The 25,273-nt window shown below is 40.8% G+C and overlaps 1 protein-coding gene across 2 annotated transcripts in view; it reads right to left on the bottom strand.

Moving 5' to 3' along the window:
* PLXDC2 (plexin domain containing 2) overlaps positions 1-25,273 on the bottom strand; it is a 418,545-nt gene that overhangs the window by 162,845 nt on the left and 230,427 nt on the right. For both annotated transcript variants that reach the window (XM_073334185.1, XM_073334184.1), the window contains exons 3-4: positions 23,777-23,923; positions 17,702-17,771 (exon numbers count right to left, since the gene is read on the bottom strand). In XM_073334185.1, the coding sequence (XP_073190286.1) occupies positions 17,702-17,771; positions 23,777-23,923 (217 nt within the window). The remainder of the gene's footprint in view (positions 1-17,701; positions 17,772-23,776; positions 23,924-25,273) is intronic.

The raw sequence follows: 25,273 nt of genomic DNA, 5'->3' as shown, positions 1-25,273 counted from the left end.
TCGGAGGTTCAGAGCCCTAAGGTGGAAACCAGACATGTCATTTACCCGACATGCCTACCACATTGTGAAACATTGGGATGCCTGGATATCAGGAGCAAGTGTTGAATCTCCAGTAAATTTGCCCTTCCTAATGCAAATGGAACAATTCTTAGAGGGTGTTCCTGAGGAAATAGAAAGATACATCCTAGATGGGAAACCCAAAACTGTAATTGAGGCAGGAGAGATTGGAGCCAGATGGGTGGAGGTGGCAGAGAAGAAGAAAACTGGTCGCAGTTGGAGCGGAGACCAGAAGGGACAACCCCAGACCCCACCCTATTACCGGGGGCCGCCCAAAGCCCCACCTACCTCCCAAAGAACCCTCAAGACCCCTTATCGTCCCACCACCCCGTTCTCCAGCAACCCTCCTCGCCCCAGTGACCCGTCAGCTGGACGATGTTTTAAATGTAACGAGCTGGGGCATGTAAAGGCCAACTGCCCCAAGAACCCCAACAGATTACAGTTCATTGCACCGGAATCACACCAGAGGTCCACAGGCCCAGATACCTTCCAGATACCCTTGGAGCGGAGGGAAACCATGAGTGTGGGTGGGAAGAAGGTCACCGCGTGGAGGGACACCGGAGCACAAGTGTCAGCTATCCATGCTTCCTTAGTGGACCCCAATTTAATCAACCCAGAGATCCAAGTGACGATTCAACCCTTCAAGTCCAACTCTTTCAATTTGCCTACAGCCAAGTTGCCTGTCCAGTACAAGGGCTGGTCAGGAATGTGGACTTTTGCCGTCTATGATGATTATCCCATCCCCATGCTGTTGGGGGAAGACTTGGCCAATCATGTGAAGCAGGCCAAGAGGGTGGGAAGGGTCACCCTCAGCCAGGCTAAACAAGCCATGAGGCCTAGCTCTGTTCCGGAAACTTCTATCAGGACCCAGTCAGAGGTGATGGACCCAGACCCCAGGCCAATGTCTGCAACAGCAGTAGTGGATCCAGTCCCAGAACCAGAACCAGCCGAACAACCAACACCAGACCCAGTGTCAGCACTGAATCCAGTACTTGCAACCTCAACACCAGAGGGCCCCACCGACACTGAACTGGCAGCAGCCGATAACCCAACACAAGAGGCTCAGCCAGAGCCTGAATCCCAACATAGTGCACCAGCGGAGAGCGGTTCACAGTCAACAGAAACAGCTCCATCCCCTATATCGCTTCCAGAGGGACCAAGCCTAGGTCCACAATCCAATGAGGGACTGATGTCTCCAGCATCAAGGGAACAGTTCCAGACCGAACAGGAAGCAGATGAAAGCCTCCAGAGAGCTTGGACGGCGGCACAGAGCAACCCACCGCCTCTCAGCTCTTCTAATCGATCCAGGTTTGTTGTAGAAAGAGGACTTTTATACAAGGAAACTCTTTCTGGGGGACACCAGGAAGACTGGCATCCTCAGAGACAGTTGGTAGTTCCAACTAAATACCGGGCCAAGCTCTTGAGCTTAGCCCATGATCATCCTAGTGGCCATGCTGGGGTGAACAGGACCAAAGACCGTTTGGGGGGGGTCATTCCACTGGGAGGGAATGGGCAAGGATGTTTCTACCTATGTCCAGTCTTGTGAGGTGTGCCAAAGAGTGGGAAAACCCCAAGACCAGGTCAAAGCCCCTCTCCAGCCACTCCCCATCATTGAAGTTCCATTTCAGCGAGTAGCTGTGGATATTCTGGGTCCTTTTCCGAAAAAGACACCCAGAGGAAAGCAGTACATACTGACTTTCATGGATTTTGCCACCCGATGGCCGGAAGCAGTAGCTCTAAGCAACACCAGGGCTAAAAGTGTGTGCCAGGCACTAGCAGACATTTTTGCCAGGGTAGGTTGGCCCTCCGACATCCTCACAAATGCAGGGACTAATTTCCTGGCAGGAACTATGGAAAACCTTTGGGAAGCTCATGGGGTAAATCACTTGGTTGCCACTCCTTACCACCATCAAACAAATGGCATGGTGGAGAAGTTTAATGGAACTTTGGGGGCCATGATACGTAAATTCGTAAATGAGCACTCCAATGATTGGGACCTAGTATTGCAGCAGTTGCTCTTTGCCTACAGAGCTGTACCACACCCCAGTTTAGGGTTTTCCCCATTTGAACTTGTATATGGCCGTGAGGTTAAGGGGCCATTGCAGTTGGTGAAGCAGCAATGGGAGGGATTTACACCTTCTCCAGGAACTAACATTCTGGACTTTGTAACCAACCTACAAAACACCCTCTGAACCTCTTTAGCCCTTGCTAGAGAAAACTTACAGGATGCTCAAAAAGAGCAAAAAGCCTGGTATGATAAACATGCCAGAGAGCGTTCCTTCAAAGTAGGAGACCAGGTCATGGTCTTAAAGGCGCTCCAGGCCCATAAAATGGAAGCATCGTGGAAAGGGCCATTCACGGTCCAGGAGCGCCTGGGAGCTGTTAATTATCTCATAGCATTCCCCACCTCCAACCGAAAGCCTAAGGTGTACCATATTAATTCTCTAAAGCCCTTTTATTCCAGAGAATTAAAGGTTTGTCAGTTTACAGCCCACGGAGGAGACGACGCTGAGTGGCCCAAAGGTGTCTACTACGAAGGGAAATGTGCTGGTGGTGTGGAAGAGGTGAACCTCTCCATGACCCTTGGGCGTATGCAGCGACAGCAGATCCAGGAGCTGTGCGCTAGCTACGCGCCAATGTTCTCAGCCACCCCAGGACTGACTGAACCGGCATACCACTCCATTGACACAGGTAATGCTCACCCAGTTAGGGTCCAACCTTACCGGGTGTCTCCTCAAGCTAAAACTGCTATAGAATGGGAGATCCAGGATATGTTACAGATGGATGTAATCCGCCCCTCTGAAAGTGCATGGGCATCTCCAGTGGTTCTAGTTCCCAAACCAGATGGGGAAATACGTTTTTGCGTGGACTACCGTAAGCTAAACGCTGTAACTCGTCCAGACAACTATCCAATGCCACACACAGATGAACTATTAGAGAAACTGGGACGGGCCCAGTTCATCTCTACCTTGGACTTAACCAAGGGGTACTGGCAGGTACCGCTAGATGAATCTGCCAAGGAAAGGTCAGCCTTCACCACACATCTCGGGCTGTATGAATTTAATGTACTCCCTTTCGGGCTGCGAAATGCACCCGCCACTTTCGAAAGACTTGTAGATGCTCTCCTAGCGGGATTAGGAGAATATGCAGTCGCCTACCTTGACGATGTGGCCATATTTTCGGATTCCTGGGCAGACCACCTGGAACATCTACAAAAAGTCCTTGAGCGCATAAGGGAGGCAGGACTAACTGTTAAGGCTAAGAAGTGTCAAATAGGCCTAAACAGAGCGACTTACCTTGGACACCAGGTGGGTCAAGGAACTATCAGCCCCCTACAGGCCAAAGTGGATGCTATCCAAAAGTGGCCTGTCCCAAAGTCAAAGAAACAGGTTCAATCCTTCTTAGGCTTGGCCGGTTATTACAGACGATTTGTACCGCACTACAGCCAAATCGCCGCCCCACTGACAGACCTAACCAAAAAGAAACAGCCAAATGCTGTTCAGTGGACCGACAAGTGTCAGAAGGCCTTTAACAAGCTTAAAGCGACACTCATGTCTGACCCTGTACTAAGGGCCCCAGACTTTGACAAACCGTCCCTAGTAACCACAGATGCGTCTGAGCGTGGTGTGGGAGCAGTTTTAATGCAGAAAGGACCTGATCAAGAATTCCACCCTGTAGTGTTTCTCAGCAAAAAACTGTCTGAGAGGGAAAGCAACTGGTCAGTCACTGAAAAAGAATGTTACGCCATTGTCTACGCTCTGGAAAAGCTACGCCCATATGTTTGGGGACGGCGTTTCCACCTGCAAACCGACCATGCTGCACTGAAGTGGCTTCACACCGTCAAAGAAACTAACAAAAAACTTCTTCGGTGGAGTTTAGCTCTCCAAGATTTTGATTTCGACATCCAACACATCTCAGGAGCTTCTAACAAAGTGGCTGATGCACTCTCCCGTGAAAGTTTCCCAGAATCAACTGGTTAAAATCGTCCTTGAGATGTGGAAAATATTGTTAGTCTTTATGTACTTGGTAGTATATTTAGAGATGCATGTGTCTTATTAACTCTGTTTTTCTTAGAGCTCCAGGAAGAAATCCCAGCCAGTGTTTCACCCTAGCTGAGATTTGGGGGGCGTGTCATAAATATAAAGGGAAGGGTAAACCCTTTTGAAATCCCTCCTGGCCAGGGGAAAGCTCCTCTAACCTGTAAAGGGTTAAGAAGCTAAACGTAACCTCGCTGGCACCTGACCAAAATGACCAATGAGGAGACAAGATACTTTCAAAAGCTGGGAGGAGGGAGAGAAACAAAGGGGTCTGTGTGTCTGTCTATATGCTGGTTTCTGCCGGGGATAGACCAGGAATGGAGTCTTAGAACTTAGAACTTTTAACTTAACTTTTTTAACTTAGAACTTTTTTTAACTTTTAACTTAGAACTTAGAACTAGTGCATCTGAGGAAGTGAGCTGTAGCTCACGAAAGCTTATGCTCTAATAAATTGGTTAGTCTCTAAGGTGCCACAAGTACTCCTTTTCTTTTTGCGAATACAGACTAACATGGCTGTTACTCTGAAACCTGTCATTAGAACTTTTAGTAAGTAATCTAGCTAGGTATGTGTTAGATTATGATTTCTTTAAATGGCTGAGAAAAGAATTGTGCTGAATAGGGTAACTATTTCTCTGTGTATCTTTTTTGTAACTTAAGGTTTTGCCTAGAGGGGTTCTCTATGTTTTTGAATCTAATTACCCTGTAAGATATCTACCATCCTGATTTTACAGGGGGGATTTCTTTATTTCTATTTATTTCTATTTTTATTAAAAGTCGTCTTGTAAGAAAACTGAATGCTTTTTCATTGTTCTCAGATCCAAGGGTTTGGGTCTGTGGTCACCTATGCAAATTGGTGAGGCTTTTTATCCAACATTTCCCAGGAAAGGGGGGGGGTGCAAGTGTTGGGAGGATTGTTCATTGTTCTTAAGATCCAAGGGTCTGGGTCTGTAGTCACCTAGGCAAATTGGTGAGGCTTTTTACCAAACCTTGTCCAGGAAGTGGGGTGCAAGGTTTTGGGAAGTATTTTGGGGGGAAAGACGCGTCCAAACAGCTCTTCCCCAGTAACCAGTATTAGTTTGGTGGTGGTAGCGGCCGATCCAAGGACAACGGGTGGAATATTTTGTACGTTGGGGAAGTTTTGACCTAAGCTGGTAAAGATAAGCTTAGGAGGGTTTTCATGCAGATCCCCACATCTGTACCCTAGAGTTCAAAGTGGGGGAGGAACCTTGACAGCAGCATATGGTATTAAAACACTGTGTGATTTAATTAACCAGTCTAAGTTATTAACCAATCAGGATGCTTTTACTATGTTGTAGTTTATCAACTGTAGTTTATAAAATAATACTTGGTCAGTCATTTTGCTGTGAGAATATCTATCTATCTAGAGAGTAAATGAAACAATTAATTCACACTACTGTGGCTCTTTTGGGTAATATTAAACACTAATTTGGCTCCTGAACCACTGAGGACTGAGTATCACTGATCTAAGTGATCAGAGTGCAGGCTCACCTGTTCACTCCCTGCACTCTGTCTCAAGAGGTTATATGAATTTTTCCAAATTTGTTTGACCCATTGCCAGTCAGACTGATTTTATTTTATGAAACAGAGCAGTAGGGTGCAAACATTGATTTTAAAATACATCTTATAGTTTCTGTAGATATTAGAAAGTTGAAGGGCCTGAACAGGTTTTATTAGGTCATTGCTTTCTGCAGTAAGGAATCGTTATTGTGAAATGCAATATTACCGGGGAGGAAGGGAAGGCTTGTTTTTCTACTCATTATCAGGAACTTCCTTTTTTAATTAAACATTAAACATACTATCCACTTTTCTCATCAGTTTTCAGTTGTCTTGTTTGTTAGGTTTGGAAATGATTCCCCCCCCCCAGTAAATAACTTTTCGATCAGGGATTGTGAAGTACAATTATTCTGTTGAGAACTGAGGCTCAAATATTGTGGTAGCAGCACACAGAAAAAACAAAAAATGATAAACCTGCATGTGAGACTGGATGTCCACAGTGAATTTCACAGTCACTCACCGTGAAGGCAGAACAGAGTTAAAGCTTATTCCTGAACTCATAAATAACCTTACAGCTCACGGTACAAACACCACACTATGTATAAGATTTAGAAAGCAGCACCTCCAAACACTAGTAGCACACAACACTGGACTTAAGGGTCTTTAATGTACAGTTAAAGTACAGTATGAAAGAATTCAAGAATTAGTGATTTTTTTTTACAGTGCTGCTCAACTAAAAACCAGAATGCACAATGTCTGTTCAAGTATTAAATTCTACATACATAATGAGGAATTAGGGATGAGTCAGAGTACATACAGCCAGTCCCTGGAGGTATGAGTATAACCTATGTGACAGACCCAGACCAGCGGGATACAGGAGTCTAGTCGAAGGCAAATATACTGGCCACTGGGTGAATAGTTTTCTGTTCCCTGAGTGACCAGAGCAGGGGCTGCCCTAGAGCAATCAGGAACCTGCTAGAACCAATTAAGACAGGCAAGCTAATCCAGACACCTGGAGCCAATTAAGAACTTTCTAGAATCAGTTATGGCAAGCAGGCTAATCAGGGCACCTGGTTTAAAAAGGACCTTCCCATCAGTTAGTAGGAGGACACATAAGGAGCTGGGAGTGAGAGGATGTGCTGCTGGAGGACTGAGGAGTACAAGCGCTATCAGACACCAGGAGGAAGGTCCTGTGGTGAGGATAAAGAAGGTGTTGGGAGGAGGCCATGGGGAAGTAGCCCAGGGAGTTGTAGACGTCACGCAGCTATTACAGGAGGGGCTCTAGACAGCTGCAATCCACAGGGCCCTGGGCTGGAACCCGGAGTAGAGGGTGGGCCCGGGTTTCTCCCAAACCTCCCAACTCCTGATCAGACACAGGAGGAGCTGACCTGGACTGTGGGTTCCACCAGATGGGAGGTCTCAGGGCTGTTTCCTGACCTACATCGTGGATCAGCAGAGACTGCAGGTGTTGTTCTTCTCTTTTCCGCCATGCTGGCCAGTGATGAGGTTATCTGAGCGAATGGCAGATTTGAGCCACAAAAGTGGCCAAACTGAGGGCTGCCGTTAATCTCTGAGGCAAGCAAATCTGCCAATAAGTGCAGGACCCACCAAGGTAGAGGAGGAACTTTGTCACACCTACCACTTAGAATGATGTAAGCTAGTTGTAGGCCATCCCATTTTAATTGTCCAAAAAGCACTCCAGCACTTGGTTGACTTTAAGTGAGCAGTTCTACTGGCTAGTTATATGGGGTGGGATCCACAAAGGTACTTTGGCACTTAAACCCCAGATTTAGGTGCCTGAGTCATCAATCTTGCTGGACACTTCAGTGTAACTGCCCACATGTTTAAAATCCAGTAAGTGTTTAAGGGCTTTGGTGAATCAAAGCCATAATGATGTAGATATATATAGATCTTCATAGAAAAAGTCAGACATGGTCCCGACCCTTAGGAGCTCCTGATCCAGTCTGTACGGATAAGACACAAGAGTGGGAGCAGAAAGAGTTGTAAGAGTTGAATGATGGAAAGCCAGGGGAAATAAGAGGGTTCCCAGGGGAAGGATCACTTGCTTTAAGGAGAGAACCAGGCTAGTCCAAGAATAGTCTGTGACTTCCAAAAACCTCTGTGATTTCAGCCAGCACCAGGGTCCCCTGATGTCCGTGGAGGCAGGGAGTTGTGGTGTACGCCCCACCCTCTGCCCACAACTCCTGGCTGCCTTGATGGCAGGGGCAACCCCCCACTGCTCAGAGCCACCAGTGGCGAGGGGTCCTGGAGCTCTGAGCCCCTATGAGCGGTGGGGGCTCCTGGAGCTCCCAGCCCACCCTCAGATGCCCAGGCTCCCTATTTTGTCACAGATATTTTTATTAGAAGTCAGGGACAGGTCACAGGCTTCTGTGAATTTTTCATTATTCCCTGTGACCTGTCCCTGATTTGACTACAAATATTTGTGACAAAATCTTAGGTTTATCCATGAGTACTTCTAGTTATAACAGTGCCAAGAGTCTAGTTTTAGTTTTGGACTATCTATGCTGAGGATGATTTTTGCATTTTTTTTAATACATGACACTTGCTTGGGTATTTGTTTGTTCAGCACATTATATCCATTTTACAGCTTTATAGATTTACATAGTAGGAAAAGAGAAAGGAAGGAAATAATCTGAGGTTCCCTTTGCGTAGTTTCCTGCTAAAGGTTCCCCCAAAGGGGGAAGGGGAAATCTTCCTGGACTTCCCAACTCTATGATCACCAGAATGTACAGGCGACAAAGCCCCTGTTCTCTCATCAGGCGTGTGTCCATGGAACAATCATTAGTATAGCACATAACTGTATTAACTACCTCCCAGATTTCCATGCAGAAACCTAGGCGAAGGGGGATAGTGGCACAGAAAACAGCCAGGTCTCCTCTCCAGTGTGTTTCCAGTACCACCTGTAAAGCCCCACAGAGCTCTGTTTAGCACAAAACCCCAACACATTTTCTCTGTTGCCAGCCTCCTACAATAAACTAGTGACAAAATTCAGTCTTGGTCGGTTACAGTTTTCATGATACAAAATTTACCAGTTTTAAAATACACCGTCTGGCCCTGCTGGTCTTGAAAAGGAAGCTTTAGACCATTGGAAAGGGGAAAGCTCTAGATTCCTGGTAAGATTCAGCATTGAATTCTAGCCTTGGATGGCCCAAAATTGTCACATTTTTACATACAGACATACTATTTTAGGATAGGAGTACTTGTTTTTAGAGGTGCTTTAGGTTTCCTCTGAGCACTACACAATTGGGAGCTTGGTAACTATGGCATCTGGCTTTACAAATGGTGGATATGAATAAAACTGTCAAAATAAAGTTTTTAAAAATTTTCAAATGCATTCTTAGAATAAATTTTTATCTACAATGTGTGACAGATACTGCCTACATGATGGCACAGCGTGGGATAAATGTTGTATGTACAGTAAAGGCTTCGTTATCCAGCATGTTATGGGAATGGAGTTGCGGAAAGTAAAAAATTCCGGTTAACTAAGAGGGAGGGCGTTTGGGTGCAGGAGGGGGCTCAGGGTTGGAGGAGGTTGGGGCGTGGGAGGAGGGGCAGGGTGCTGGATCCGGAAGGCGTTCACCTTGAGATACCAGTGGAATGGAAAGCGAGTTATCATGTGATATGAGCACATCATGTTTTTCTCCAAATATAGAACATACATTTTTACTGAACTTCTGCCTTTTCTACGTTATTGTTGATAATTTTACCACTTCTATCTTGTAATGGAATGATACCATTGTTATGATTCTTTTTGTTTCTACTATACTTAAAAAAACCCTCATTCTTATTATTCTTAACTCTGCTGGCAATAGATTTCTCCTTGTGTCCATCTGCTTCCCTTATCAATTTTCTAAAATTTGTACAAAGCAATGCAGAAAGGGTAGAATTTTCTGAATAAACAAGTACCCAAACAGGTGTCATGTAGTAGATAACTTGCCTAACTAATTTGGGGCTTTTACCATTCATGAATAACACACCGTCCCAAACTCATGCTGCTAAAGCCTTTGTAAACACATAATTGTGATGTTACACTCCATATGTTTATGGAAATATGCTTCTGGAATATGCGTTATGCAAAAGGTATCTTGTAAGGTATCATTACAAAGCTTATAATCTGAGTGTGTTCATCCTGTGTGTATGAATGTATCATTTTTGTATCTAAAACTAGAAATATGAAGTATTACTCTGAGGTCCTATTGTAATTATGCAAAGTGTGGGACATTAATGGTGGCTTAGGATCTTGATGGCTCCCATTAACTAGAACAATTGGCTGTAAATGGCTGTTTACTCGTAAGCCTTCCTGTGTTTGTGTGAGTCAGGCCAGAAAGAATGGAGGCTTGGGGTCTCATAGGATGCACTCCCATTTAGAAGGAGGGGTGGGAACCCAGAGAGAGACAAAGGATTATCACCTTGTGCCAAAGATATAAAAGGGGGTGGAACAGAACAAAGGAGGCTGCCAGTCATGAGAAATCCCCTAGTTACCACCTGAGCTGGAACTAACAAGAACTGTACCAGGGGAAAGGACTGGGCCCAGACTAAGGAGGGGTCTAGTCTGTGAAAGAAGCTTACTGGAACATCTCTGAGGGTGAGATTTGCCTGTATTCAGTTTCTTAAATGTATTAGGCTTAGACTTGCGTGTTTTGTTTTATTTTGCTTGGTAACTTACTTTGTTCTTTCTGTTATTACTTGAAACCACATAAATCCTACTTTTTATACTTAATATTAATATCTGGGGGAGCAAACAGCTGTGCATAACTCTCTATCAGTTTTATAGAGAGAGGACAATTTACGAGTTTACCCTGTACAAGCTTTATACAGACTAAAACAGATTTATTGGGGGTTTGGATCCTATTGGGAACTGTGCGTCTGGGTGCTGAAGACAGGTGACTTGCTGAGCAGTTTTTGGTTAAAGTCTGCAGCTTTGGGGGCATGGACCAAACCTGGGTCTGTGTTGCAGCAGACTAGCGTGTCTGGCTCAACAAGGCAGGATTTGGAGTCCCAAGCTCGCAGTGGAAAACGGGCACAGAGGTAATTCCAGCACATCAGGTGACAGTCCCAAGGGGGTCTCTGTGACTGATCCCATCACAGTAATAATGTATTCCACATTTAGGCCCTACATGCAATTTTTCTATGTGTGAGTGCCAAAACCCCAGCATTCTTGGGTACCATTTCCACATGAAATTAAAGGGCATGCTTGATGGAAGAAATGATGTGGGTATAAGTATTCAGATTAATTTTTCCAAGACCACAATGAAGGACACGGTTAAAGTTCTTGTTCCTAAAATCCCATAGTTGAGTACCCCTGGCATTACTGATGTTAAAACTTCAAAAATCGGTAAAAAAAAAGCTCTATTATGATTGCTAAATCTGGCTAAAAACCAGTATTCATGGCATGGCCTATAAGATTCTGCTTGATCAGAGTAAACCCATAACTGAGCAAGTATCAGCAAGAGTAATACGGAACTCAGAGCAGTTCAAAAGGAAATGAGGACTTACAATAAATTATTTCAACATAGTATAGTCCATTGTATATCTTTGTATTGATCAGATATAACTTTATAAGTACAGTGCCACTCTCTCAGATCAAAAAGAAGGTGCCACAAGTACTCCTTTTCTTTTTGCGAATACAGACTAACATGGCTGTTACTCTGAAACCTCTCAGATCAGTGGTTCTCAACCTTTCCAGACTACTGCACCCATTTCAGGTGTATGATTTGTCTTGCGTACTACAAGTTTCACCTCACTTAAAAACTACTTGCTTACAAAATCAGACATAAAAAGGCAAAAGTGTCACAGTGCATTATTACTGAAAAATTGCTTACTTTCTCATTTTTACCATACAGTTATAAAATAAATGGGTTGGAAAATAAATATTGCACTTACATTTCAGTGTATAGTATATAGAGCAGTATAAACAAGGCATTGTCTGTATGAAATTTTAGTACGTGCTGACTTCGCTAGTGGTTTTTATGTAGCCTGTTGTAAAACTAGGCAAATATCTAGAAGAGTTGATGTACCCCCTAGAAGACCTCTGCACACCCCCAGGGGTACGTGTACTCCTGGTTGAGAACCACAGTCTTAGATCAATGGGTGTTAATGAAAGAGAAAAAAATGTTTGTGCATATTCTTGTAATTTAAAAAATGAAAAAGCTTTTAAAATATTTTGTGTGTGTGTATATATATATATATATATAGATATAGATTGTTATACTGGATAAGATCTTTGTGGTCCATTTAGTTCAGTATCCTTTCTCTGATAGTGGCCAGTACCAGATGCTTGAGAAGAAAGTGCAATAAGCTGCAGTGTGGAGAGGAGGGATAGTTTGCTCCTCAGGAAAATCTTTTCAATGCTAATAATTACAGAGTGTCTTAAACCTGGAAGCATGAGAGTTGGTATCCCTTCTAAAACATCTTCAGATCCTCAAGTCTTTACTTTTATAATTCTGGAAATTCTTATTAAGTCTTATAAATGTCCCATTCCTCTTTGAACCCTGCTAAGTTTTTGGTCCCAACAACATCTTGTGGCAATGAAATCCACAGTCTAATTATGGGTTGCATGGAAAAAAGACGTTTTTTTTAACTCAGAATTTTTTTTTAAAAAAGATTAATCATATCTTGACAGGCTCCACAATTAAAATATAAAAGTAGGTCCATATCTAATTGGGTACATTTTCTCACTAATACTACTCTTTAATGATCTTAACTGTTCCTTTATGGTTCTGAAGACGGTTTCATGATCAAACATCATTTTCACTTCACATGCACAACCTTTTTGTTATTACCAAGTAGCTGTGTTAAAACTGGAAACAGGTGACCTTCCCACGGTCTTCAAGCCACACACTGACTTTAGTAAAATCCTTCCTTTGCAGAATACATTTTTATAGCAGTATCTTTTTGTTCCATGGAAAGACTGGAAACAAACTTTATGACCCTAAGGGTAGTGACACAAACTCCAAAACCTCATTAGAGCCTAGTAATCGAGATAAGACTTGGGGGCTAACATATGAATTACCAGAGGCTGTACTTCCTGCCACCCTGCATAACTATGCTAGAAGACACAGCAACGGATATTATTGAAGAGAAATGCTCTGTTGGTCAGATGTGGGAACAGGAAAAGAGCCTGCTAAGGAACTTACATTAGATGACACAGGTCTCCATTTGAAAACATAGAGCAATGAATTACAAAGCTGGCTGATGAATCTTGCCCATATGCTCAGGGTTTAGTTGATCGCCATATTTAGGGTCGGGAAGGAATTTTCCTCCAGGGCAGATTGGAAGAGGCCCTGGAGGTTTTTCGCCTTCCTCTGTAGCATGGGGCACGGGTCACTTGCTGGAGGATTCTCTGCTCCTTGAAGTCTTTAAACCACGATTTGAGGACTTCAATAGCACAGATATAGGTGTGAGGTTTTTTGCAGGAGCGGTGGGTGAAATTCTGTGGCCTGTGTTGTGCAGGAGGTCAGACTAGATGATCATAATGGTCCCTTCTGACCTAAATATTTATGAAATATCTATGAAAAAGCTTGCCACATACAAAGAGAAAATAGTGAAGAGCTATTAGTGCTATTAGCATGGAAAATTAATACAAAAAATAAAATAAAAAGACACTGCATTGAGGAGGATTTGAAGCCACCAAAGCCCCGGGACAGCTTTGGGAAGGATTGGGTCTCCTGGCACAATTCCTCCCAGAGCTCCACAGGGAGTGTGCACCTTGCTGCTCAGCCAGCTAGATCTGCTAGTTGGCATTGGCGAGCAGAGGAAGAGAGGCTCCTTGTGCTTAGCTCCCTCCTGCCTATGCACAGGACAGGTCACAGTTCAGGTAGGTTTAGCATGAAATTATCAAAAAACCTGAGCAAAGGAATAAAAAAACCTGTTGGCCATAAGTTTCTAGGAAATTTCACAGTCAACTGACACTGAGCAACTTATGATGATACCTTCTATTATTAAAGACCTGAAGCCCTCCAGTGGTATTCAGAAAGCATTAATAAATAAATAAATAAATATCACCGTTAACATATACGGGAATCACATATGACAGATGTTGACCTCTTTAAGAGCTGTACATGATGAATTATGCTAAAAACGCTTGAAACAGTTTTACCTCCTAGTCATAAATTCAGTAACCTTGTTGAAATGGACAATGACACATTAAATCCCCAAACCAATCATTTCATTCCCACTTCTTTGTTGAGCCAAACACAATAACTTCTCATCAAGACTACTCAGAAGCAGCACCTAATTTTAGTTTAACAGATGAAACTGAAAGAAGGTCTACATCTACGCAGTGTCTTCAATAGCCAACTCTGAAGCAGTGATTTTCCTATGGGTGAAATAGGTGAAAAGCTGTTGGGTAGACAGGGCACCCACAACATTTCACCATCATGAGGATTTAATGTGCCATTGAATCTGCTTGTTTTAGTCCTTTCCTCCCCCTTTACAATTTTTTCAATTTAAAGACCATGTTAGTATACAACTTTCCAGCAACAATGACCAGAGCTCATTGAAATACTAAGTGAAAAATCTCATTCAACAAACTCAATGACAGCACTATACAGGAAACAGAAAACTCCATAAAACAACTATGTTGAAAAGGGATTAAGACTGGTTAAGCAATGCAAACCCTTAAGAACAAGGAAATACCCAGTTCTGGGACACACAGCACATTTCCAATGACAGTTAAAGAGTTCTCCCTCTTTTCAAGGAGATTTCTCCCACAGAGAAAGAACCCCTCTTCAAAGGAGAGATTCATCTCCCACACGTTGATTACAACCTTAGCAAGTATTCAAAGTTGACATATGTACATACGTTAAGTGTGCAATGTGTTATGTATTCCTAGAGGAAGGATGAGGTCACAGTTACATTACACTGCAAGGCAGATTACTGTGCAAAACTATTCACAGGATTGGGTCCTAAGCATACACACAGCTCGTATATGGTAAAGGAAAAAATTCCCCATACTCTGAGACTACATGGTGAATCAAAACCTGAACCTGAACACACAACCCTTTCTACAAGCTCAATCAGCACGCATAAGAATTCTGTTGCATCTGGAGGGAGACTAAGTATGTCTCATCCAAGGTACCAAGCCTTTATCTAAACAATGGAAATGGGGCAGTCAGCAGCTACTGACTTGGAAAACTGGTACTCTTGGTAACAAGCAACTACCACACTGCTGTGACAGTCTGTACCTCTATGTTCACCCTTTTTACAAGACTGTGATAAATTTTGTACAAAATATGCCTTGTGAGGTTGTGACAGGTTCCCCAGGGTTCAACCTGGAACTGGGGAACAGCTGAGTCCTCTGTCTTACCAACTTGGGCTCCCTCTCACATTGTGATGCTTTGACAAGATGCAAACCTCTCCAGGTCCTGCACTCACACAGACATCCACAGGCAGGGACACACCCAGCTGAATTACATGAATGCTTCTCCTAGCCACTCATGAACCAACAATTGAGAGCCAATTCCCCACATCTCCCCAGCCTGGGATCCCAGAGCTGTACCATCTTGCCCTGGTCAGAAGCCTGACCAGCATAAATTTATTACCCAGTCCACCCCTCCCTCAATGTGGAGAGGACATGCACCATCTCTTGTTCCTGAGCAGACTTCCCATGCACTTCAAGCAAAACCCACTGTTTTAGCTACAATATAAAACAGATTTATTAACTACAGAAGGTGATTATAAGTAATAAGCGTACAGAATAAAAATGGTTACCTAGGAAATAAAAGTAAAATCACAATCTGAGTTTTATAAACTAGACAGAATTCGAATCAAGCAGTGTCTTAGCCTGATGGTATAGTTTCTTAACACACAAGTTAGGATTCTTCTTTCTAGCCTGGGACCACCTTCCCTGCTCAAAGTCTTTGTTCTCCAGATGTCTTTCCAGGTGTTGAGATGTGAGGGGAGTGAGGACAAATAATGATGTCACTTCCTCTCCTTTATAGGTTCCTCCAGGTTGCTGGAAAGATCTTTTGCTATGTTGTGAGTCAAGCAGTCTCCATTGTCTACATGCTCTCTCTGAGAGGTCTCCAATGTATACAGTACCTGGGGTAGTGCCTGTGAGTGTGTATTCCCCTTAATGGGCCTGGGTGTTTCCAACTTCATAACATATTTCAGGAACCTACACATAACAAAACTTCGTAACTCCACATACAATGATAACACATACAATTCAACAGGATATTAATGTTCAACAGATTAAGACTTTTTAAAATGATACTTTACAAGGCATTTTTTTACAAAACATATCATAATCATAAAACCATTGTAAATATAGGGGTGCCATGGTGCTGCTTTGGGGTACAAAGTATCACACAGGTATAATTTGAAAACTCAGAATCTGCTGAACATTATTGTCCTGGTAAATATGCATGGTGACATTGTATGTAAAGTTCCAACATTCTACTGTATAAGATATGATCCAAGTCTGGGGAAACAACCAGTTCCCCAGAGACAGAAGGTTAGCCAACACCTCAGCCAAGTGTGAATAAAATCAAATGGACTATGATTTGGTTAAGCAGCCTTTCTTTGGCAGGAAGAAGGATGTGAGTGAGAAATTTATATATTGGCAAAAAAAAAAAGCAGATGAAGATTCCCATCCCCAAGACCTCGTGTCTCCTGAACCCCAAGTGGAGATGATCTTCAAAGGGAAAAGACAACTATAAAAAATCAGAAGAGAAGCCCCAATTCATCTCTTTCTTCATCTCTACTCACAGCATCCACACTTTAAAGGCAAAGGAAGAATCATTGGACTGGGGAGGGATCCTGTCTGAAAGATTCAGCCAGTAAGACTGCTTGAACATGTGGTAAGAGAGACCTTTTTGCTTTAAATTCACTTAGCTTGTTAAGATATTAATTTGTGTTTTACCTTTTAATTTTATGAAGCCAATTCAGACTTTTATGCCTCAATACTTGTAATCACTTAAAATTTATCTTTCTGTAGTTAATAGAATTGTTTTATCTAAACCAGTGTGTTTGGATTGATGCATTTGGGAACGTCCATTTGAGATAACAGCGTCCCTGCACATCATTTTTAATTATTGAAATGACGGACTTTCTATGAATTTGTAGTGTCCAAAAGGAAGGGGCAGGCAGTACGATACACATTTCTGGAGGAGAGTCTGGGACTGGAAGTATCCTGGTGTCACCCTGTGATATAATTCAGGAGTGACTGGCCAGAGCATTCTCATAATTCAGTTGGGAGTGATTTTGCATGCTAGAGGCTATGTAACCAGAACAGGAGTGGTTCTTACAGCAAAACAGGGTAAAAGGCTGGAGAATTGAGGGGACACAGCTGTTTAACAGTCCAGATTATACCCCGGTCAATGTCACAACTGCCCATCACTAACTTCCACAAACAGTGAGCCCAGTTTTCCGCTGAGCTGTGCCACTCTCTCATCTCACTAGTAGCTTTCCTAACAGACTTTCCTCTACCTGCATTGAACCCTCTAGTTGGATACACTGCCTCAGAAATTGTAAATCTGTTAACAGAAATGGGCCTATGCTATGATGTTCAGATCCAAATCCAAGTTTTCCCAAAGTTTTGAGTTAGGCCCATTATACAGATAAACCCAAGCCACAAAGGTTGGATCTGTATAAAATCTTCCCCAGAACTGGGGGATGGGTCTCGGAATAGGGGATGTAGTTTAGGCCCGTCTCTACTTTTTCCAGAGGTCAGCAAAAGAAAAAAAATCTGGAATTGAAAAAAAATCATTTTGTTTCTCCCCTGCTTATGTTTGCCCTCCTTTGTGGCTTCTGACCAATTTCCATAACCAGCATTATAGCTCTGATCACAAAAGGAAGTAAAAACAAAAGGAGAATGGGGAAATACTTAAACAGGAAATTATTCACACTATTTGTTTTCCTACTGAAAACACTTTTAGATCAGTTTCACTTGAGCAGCTGGAGGTTTTTCCAACATGACAATTATTTTGTTATGTGCTTTCTGTGGAAAGGAATATTTCCCAAATAAATACTACACTTTATCTCTTGACATCTGAAGAAAAGGCATTTTTAAACAGCTGCAGGAAACTCTTGTCAGATTCCTTAAAGTGAATGGGTAGAAAGCCACTTACCCCCAGTTGCCACAGTAATTTCACGTAGGAAATGGCCATAAAATGGAAAATCGAAGGACAGATTCACTCTCTGCAAGGAACAACACCAAAAAAGAAAAATCAATAATGTGAAGAATAGGAAGAGAAAAACGAAGAGCCCTCCACTTCAAAATGTGATTAACCCATTTATTCCTGCCATTTTTAAAGCAGCCTTGCCATTTGGAATCCCCAGTGGTTAAATTGGAGGAAAAAAAAGTGTACGAGCTAAAGGCCTGAAAACACAGCACATGGAAACATAGGATCTACACTACTAATTAAAAAAAAATACAGCCCCACTAAATGGATGATTCTATTCGGTATGGGTAATCATCATGTTTGGGAAGGGTTTCCACTAAGCAAGGTTATTTCTGCCTTTTTTCTTAGTATGACAACCATCATTATTTCATGGCTATAATAGTACCTGAATATTACAACATACCCTAATATTTGTCCACTCCATCAATTGCAGGCAATGGTCTGTATTTAAAATATCCTTCAAATGTATTTTTCTAAGCCTACTTCTGTCTTGTTTTTAATTTGTATACTACCTTTGGATTGAATTTGGCTCCCTTGCAAAAGGATCAGTTTCTCCAGCCATCAGAGATTTTTAATGACTTATTTGGCATGAAATTAACCACTGAAGATTACAGTGACTTGAAATTAGATTTTCTTTCCTCTTAAATGGAAACCAGAATTTTGAAGGGATTTGTTATTACTTTTTTTTGTTTACAACTGGAACAGCAAAACGCATTTTCATTGTGCTAATTGGACTATGTAGACTCTCTCTCTCTATATATAAACTGAATACTTCAAGGCAAGATGGCACATCTAATGACAATATGTGAACAGCTTTTTCCCAACATGTTTTCTTTGTTGACAAACATGGTATATTAATGTACATACTCTATTGTCCATGTGCTTCTTCTGTTATACATTATTTCCAACAGCACAGCTTAAAAATGCCAAATTTTCTGACCAAAACAATACTGAGGGACACAGGTAAAACATACAAGCCCCCCAATATTGGGTAAGAAAAATATGTACTCATAAAAAAGGAGTAAAGCAGCAGCAGATTTTGCTGTTTAAATAGATATGGTCACTTGTGAGTGACCAGCATAGCAGTATTTATTTCTTCTCTCTCCACTTTGGTTTATAATTATCTTACTTTTTTCTTCCTTTCTTATAAGCCCATTCATATTTCCTTTTAAGTATCTACATCTTCAACATACTTCTTTAAATCTTCACTGTTCTAAGTCTTGCCTCCAGACTATTTCTTTCTGCCCAGACCAGAAAGTAGAGGGTTTTTAATTTTTTTTATTTTTTGCTTAACATTAACCATTGTTATTTCTACCTATATCTCCCCTTACTCCTGTTCAGCTCATTTAGAATAGCTTTTACAACAATTTAGAATCACTTTGGCAAACAACTGTGCCCCCTTAGCAATATAGCAGGACTCTGAATTAAAAGCTGTACTATTAAAAGACCCATCCTGTGCCCATTCAACAAATATTGAGCTCTCATTGATTTCATTTGTACAGTTGGGCCCTAAATCCTGGAACTGTAATATCTGTTTAATACAATATTAGGATTTAAATAATCATCTGTAATACAGGGCATAAACGTCTGTTTTTAAAGGTGTATTTTTAAGGACAACCATCATTTAAGACATGCTCACCTTTCCAGCTGGAAAGCTTATATGAACTTTCGCATTTATAATGCTGTAGGGTTGATATTCTCTGCAGGAGAGAAGCTCTTTCCATGCACAGGTGATAGAATTTGTGTGCACAAAAGAGAATTGTGTATTCACTAAATATCTGGTACCTTCCTGATTCAGCAAATCTGTTATTAGATGCCCTACCAATGAATCTGTGCATCCAAATCACAACTGGAGTTTAATTTTATTGCCAAAATATTAATGACAAATAAAAAGAATAAATAAAAATGTTGAGAAAGAGTTGTAGATGGGAAAATATAATCCTTTTTATTTTCAAAGATAGAATAGAAACAAAGGAAGACTGTATTAATTGACTGTTCATGATTCCAATGAGAACTGTGGAATAATATCATTAAGCATTGATAGTGCAGGACTTAGAACTGACACACTTCATGGCTAATCTTCATTGTTCCTTTTCCCTTGAAAAACAAGAGTAAGAAATGGTATGGGCAACTCAGAAGCTATATGTTTCTTTCAGTATTGCAGAACACATTTATTTACTTGTAGACTGAACAGGTATTTTGTCCATTAGTTATTTTGAGGTGATGGTGGAAGAAAGGTGATACCATAATTCTTAGCATTCCCAGAAGGAATCATACAGAAAATACTTACAGGCAAATTGCCATGTCAGAAACACTGATTTCTTGATGTGTCAGTCCTATAGATATCGTTGTGTTCTATAGGCAGTTATTACAGAAATGATATCCCAGCATGGCCGTGAGGTGGGCATTATTAATGTCCTGTATACAGGTAGTTACATCTGTCCTAATAGCTGCACAACTTTGAAATGACACTATATATAACTGCAGGCTTGTACCTCATTTTCCTTCCTTATATCCATTAGGAAAGTACAATTTCTTACTTTGGAATTTTTCTATTTTTTTTCTAAATTTTCATAATTTCTAATTTCTCTGTCTTATTTTATCATTTCTAATTACCTATTTTTTCACAACTAATGTTTTATTTTTAAAAATAAACAAATGCAAACACTAATGAGCTACCTTATGATAATAAACCACTATATTAGGGAAGTGGAAGGTAAACAAACCCAAACATCTCTCAGGATACAAATTTCAGTGTCAAAATTCCAAATAGTAATTTATTGAAAAAACGTTTAAAAATTAAAATTACAAAAATAGCAGAAGTTCTCATCCAAGAAATAAGAACATTTAGATTGCCAAATTATTGAAACATTGAGGCAGGAGGTCAAATTTGAGATCTTACTGTGAATCTAGGGAAAACTAAGTGTCCAATGAATCTTTCCAAATTATAGTTTTGCAAAATTACCTTTCTAATTCATTATGACCTCAAGCTCCGAACGGTTTACAAGTTGATACAATATGTTCAAGCTTTATTACATCTGTTCAGAATCCCCAAATTATAAAATGCATTAACACTGAGCTTTTAAGCAAATCTGAATCCTTGTTTTCCTATACTAAAGAATGATGCTTAAGAAGTCATCAGCATCTAAATCACTAAGTCTCAGCAAGATGTGTGAATTGACCTTTCATTGAGTAATGAAGGAGTTTCATCTCTGCACAAGGAGATGAGAGATGTTTCTGCCAAGCTCCAACCAGACCGCCCATTTGGCATTTTAAATACTATACTAGTTTTGTGGTTTCTTTTTTTCAAAAGTCATCACGGTGATCATTTGTAAGGAAGCATAAAGCTATGAACTGGTGTCAAGTACAACTATAGCCCACATTCCTTTTCTCTAGATGCAAGATTAGAATCTTGACTTAACTATAATCAGTCTTTTAGAATTACTATTTTTTACCCTTTGAACTAAAAGTCTTGGTCCCTGGGCTAGCAGAAAGCCGAGTGAATTATGAAAGCAACATTAAAAGCATAATTCATTAAAAAGGCTTTTAGTATAGAGAGTTATTTTTAAAATTTTCCTGTAAAATATCCATGTAGGAGCCAGGTAAGTAGAATGTGTCCAATTCCAAACTATCATTCCATGACAGCTGAGCCATGCAGCATATGTGGGTGTTGGTGGATCCAACATGCAAATACAAATCAATTACACACAGAGAAATAAAACCTTACTGGTAGATTCATTGGTACTTATCCATCTTTAAGAGAGGACATAAAACAGAGGTCTCAAGAGAGGTCTTAAAAACAATAGCAAAATCTATGCCTGGATTTTTATGCCTATAATTGAATTTTGTGGGCAAACATCATTACTTACATCTCTATCTATTATGGACACAAAGCAGGTGGATTCACTGTTACTCTCTGAGGTGAATATGAAATGGATTAGTTAAACCACATTACATCCCTGTGTGGATGCTGTTAATCAGAATTAAAGGGACCTTAATTTGGTTTAGTTTAATTCACTTTGGTTTAATATGGTTTAACTAATCCACTTCAAATTCACATCTTTAGTTAATTTGGATTAATTTTCCTGGATGTTCACCATGAAAACAAGCCCTTAGGGGCATGAAGAATCCACATCCCTGAGTGACACAGTTAAACTGACCTAACCCTCAGTGAAGACAGCTCTAGGTCAATGGGAGAATTCTCCCACTGATCTAGCTACTGCCTCTCAGGGAGGCGGAGTACCTACGCCGATGGGAGAACCCCTCCCGCCAGCATATGTAGTGTCTTCACTGAAGCACTGCAGTATGGTGCAGCTGCGACACTGCAGCATTTTAAGTGTCAGTCCATTCTAACTCTCTGGATTCACTCCCTCACAACTTTTACAAAATTTTGCTCTTGGACTGAAATTTCTCATGCTTAGCCACAATGGTCCAAGTTGAAACAAGTGTGCTTACAAGTTAACATGTGCATTCAGAGAAAAAAATGCCAGGTGAAGGCTGCCAAACAATATTATGTAACATTTCTAATTTTAATTTAACCCTAGATTTAGGGCCCCAGCTATTGCCAGAGTGTTTCTTGTTAGGAAAATATTCAACTCTGGGAAAGGTATTGTTAGTTCTTTTGTACAAAGTTTGCATTTTTTCAGTCTTTTCCCCAACTCAGGTGAAGAGAGTGCTCACGAGAAAAAGCCTTTGGCAGAGTAGCAAAACCATGAAAGATTCTTATTTGTGGCACACTTCCCAACCCCCAGCCCCACGAACTGACTTAGAATGTGTGCAAAAGTCACAGATAACTGATACAGAGCTTTATTAAATTCATCCCAAAGATAGGAAACTGTCTCAACCCCTTTATTTCCATTATCCCCAGCCCCTTACAGACTTCTTAGCTATTTATTTTGACCTTTTGGCTAGGCAAAAGATTGCCTGAATGCTGTCCTTTGTCAGCCTAAATCTACTGGATTTATTACCTTCCTCGGTTTTTGAACTCTGAACTAAATCCCACAGTGATTCGTCTGTCTCCTACTTCCCTCTGAGCTTGTCACCTCACTGGTAGGTTTATTGGCTATGGGAAATAATATGACAGAACCCACTGGAGAAAAGAATTTTAGCTTTGTTTTTGTTCTCTCAGCCTCAGAAGGCCCCTCTTGCATGTTTAAGAACCATTGAGCTATCAAGCAAAGCTACTACCTGGAGTTTTTTCAACTGTCAGAACCTCATCTCATTGTTGCAACTAACTGGGTAGTAGATGAAGCAAGAATTTTGAGTCACAACACAGAATCTTAATGTTCCTTATTTAATTAATGCCCATATTGGTTCTTCTGTTCAGGCAGTTTCCAGTAGTTGGTCAGACATGGGAATACAACTTGCAAATCATGCAGCATCCAATTATAATTGTATGCTAGCTGCTTATTTTTGTATTCATGGTACAGGACAGTGTGACTGGAATTAGCCAACGTAGATTTCTAATCTGGAAATGGAATTACATCTGCCACTTTAGCTATCGTCATTTGACAAAAAAAAGTTTAAATCATAATATTTTGGCAAGAATTTAAGAGTTCTCAAAAGGAAGATGTGGCTGGCACTTCATACAAATTTAAAATGTAAATGCAAGTCTACTCCCTGTTGGGGTTAAAAACAGGAGTTAAGCAATTTAATCTTGAGCCCAAACCTGATGTCAGTGAATCCAGGGGCAAAATTCCCCTTCAACAGCAGCAGGATTGCTTTGTGCATCATAGTTTTTGATCTAACCTCGAACACAACTAAGGTGAATTTTCAGTCCATCTGGAAAAAGTTCCTTGAGGAAAATATTCCCCAAGGGACACTTGCAGCAGATGCACTAAAGCAACATATATTTTTTTTATCACAGCATTGTACAGACATCCAGAGCTCTGAGCTATAAATGCAGAGGTGAACCACCTTTAGTAGAAGTTGTCCTAGATAATTATTGATGTGTCAGTCATAGGAGAAAAATATCAAAGCCAGTCAAAGAGGGAGAGTATCAATGTATAGCGAATCCCTTACTGCTGCTTGCCGATGGGTATTGGACAAAATCCCGTGGATCTTCACTTTGTCTTTTTCCATTTGGTCTATGTTCACCCACAAATCCCGGCTGACAGAATCAAATGGGCCGTATGTCCTGGAAGTATAATAATTATGATCTGTATCCTCCTGTGTGGGGGAAAACACACAAACAAAACCAAGTACAGATTAAAATGGAAAATATCTCCCAGACATTTCTAAATTTGTCTTTGAAATACTGAGTTTTATTGTTCCTTAAAGCAACAAATAAGACCAAACTGTTTCTATGACAAGTAAACTAATAAGGAAAAGGTACAAACTTTAAATCTATTATAGAAGATATATATATATTTTTAAAAACAAATAAAATAGGAGGCAAATATTTGCCTTGCATGTTATAATCTTATCTTATAAATGAAATTTTAGTCATCCCAAAACTCAGATATATAGCTGCTGTAAAGGCCTTACTGAAATCTGTGGGAAAATGAATGCTGACTTCCAAGTGAGTGATAGCCAGTAAATCCCCTGTGACAACTTCTCCACTTTAATAACAGCAAGAAGCAGTACTACTTTCAGCTAATGGCTTTACAATGATGGAATTTTTAATGTGTTTTCTTTTTATTGACCTGCTTTTTATTAGAATGCCCATTATTGATAATAAAAATTGTTCTTTGGTATGTGTCAGTCTACTCTACTATTTCATCTTAAATTAGCATGAGATTATTTTTTTATTGTACATGTTCCACTCAATAAAGAGATCTAACTACTTAATGGATTCTGCTATACCAAAGCCAGAACGTCCATCTCTCTGGATCATGTTTATTAGCGGTATCAACTAGAGCTGTATGAATAACTGATTTTTAGGTTTGCTGGAATTTCTGAAAAACTTCTCCCAGTTGACCAGAATCAAAGTTTGTGTGTGCATGTCTGTGTGCTTGAGAAATCTGAAAAGTTGGTAACAATTTTTGGGGGTCAAATTAAACATTTTGCTCAACTAGAAAATGAAACTTTTTAGTTTGGGTATTTTAATTAAAGTGAAGGAAATGAGAGGCTACATTCACTAAACAAACACAAATAAAAAAAAACCCAAAGAAGAGGAGCCATCCCTTATAACCTTTAGCCTAGTGGTTAGGGCACTCAGCTGTGCTGTAGGAGATTCATGTCTGAATCCCTGCTCTGGAGCAGGAACTGGAACCAACCCAGGTCTTCCCCTGCCCAGGTGAATGTCCTAATCAGTAGGCAATGGAATCATTCTCACTCTCGTTTTCTGGCCAATGACTATTTAAGTGTTTTATTCAAAGTAGAATAGCTTCAAGAAGAGATTGAGAGATATCTTCCCAGAATACCTTATAATTGCTGCTTTGTGAATGGTGGCAAACTCCCTTTGTGAATCTAGACTGAAAATGTGAAATGTTTCCTTTTTGATTAAATGAATCATTTCAACGTTTCAATTTTTTTTCTTTTTTCATTCAGTCCAAAACAATTTGCCAAAATCAATAC

The sequence above is a fragment of the Lepidochelys kempii genome, chromosome 2 (genome assembly GCF_965140265.1).
Source record: "Lepidochelys kempii isolate rLepKem1 chromosome 2, rLepKem1.hap2, whole genome shotgun sequence".
Taxonomy (NCBI): Eukaryota; Metazoa; Chordata; order Testudines; family Cheloniidae; genus Lepidochelys; species Lepidochelys kempii.
This window is presented reverse-complemented; position numbering and strand designations above follow the sequence as displayed.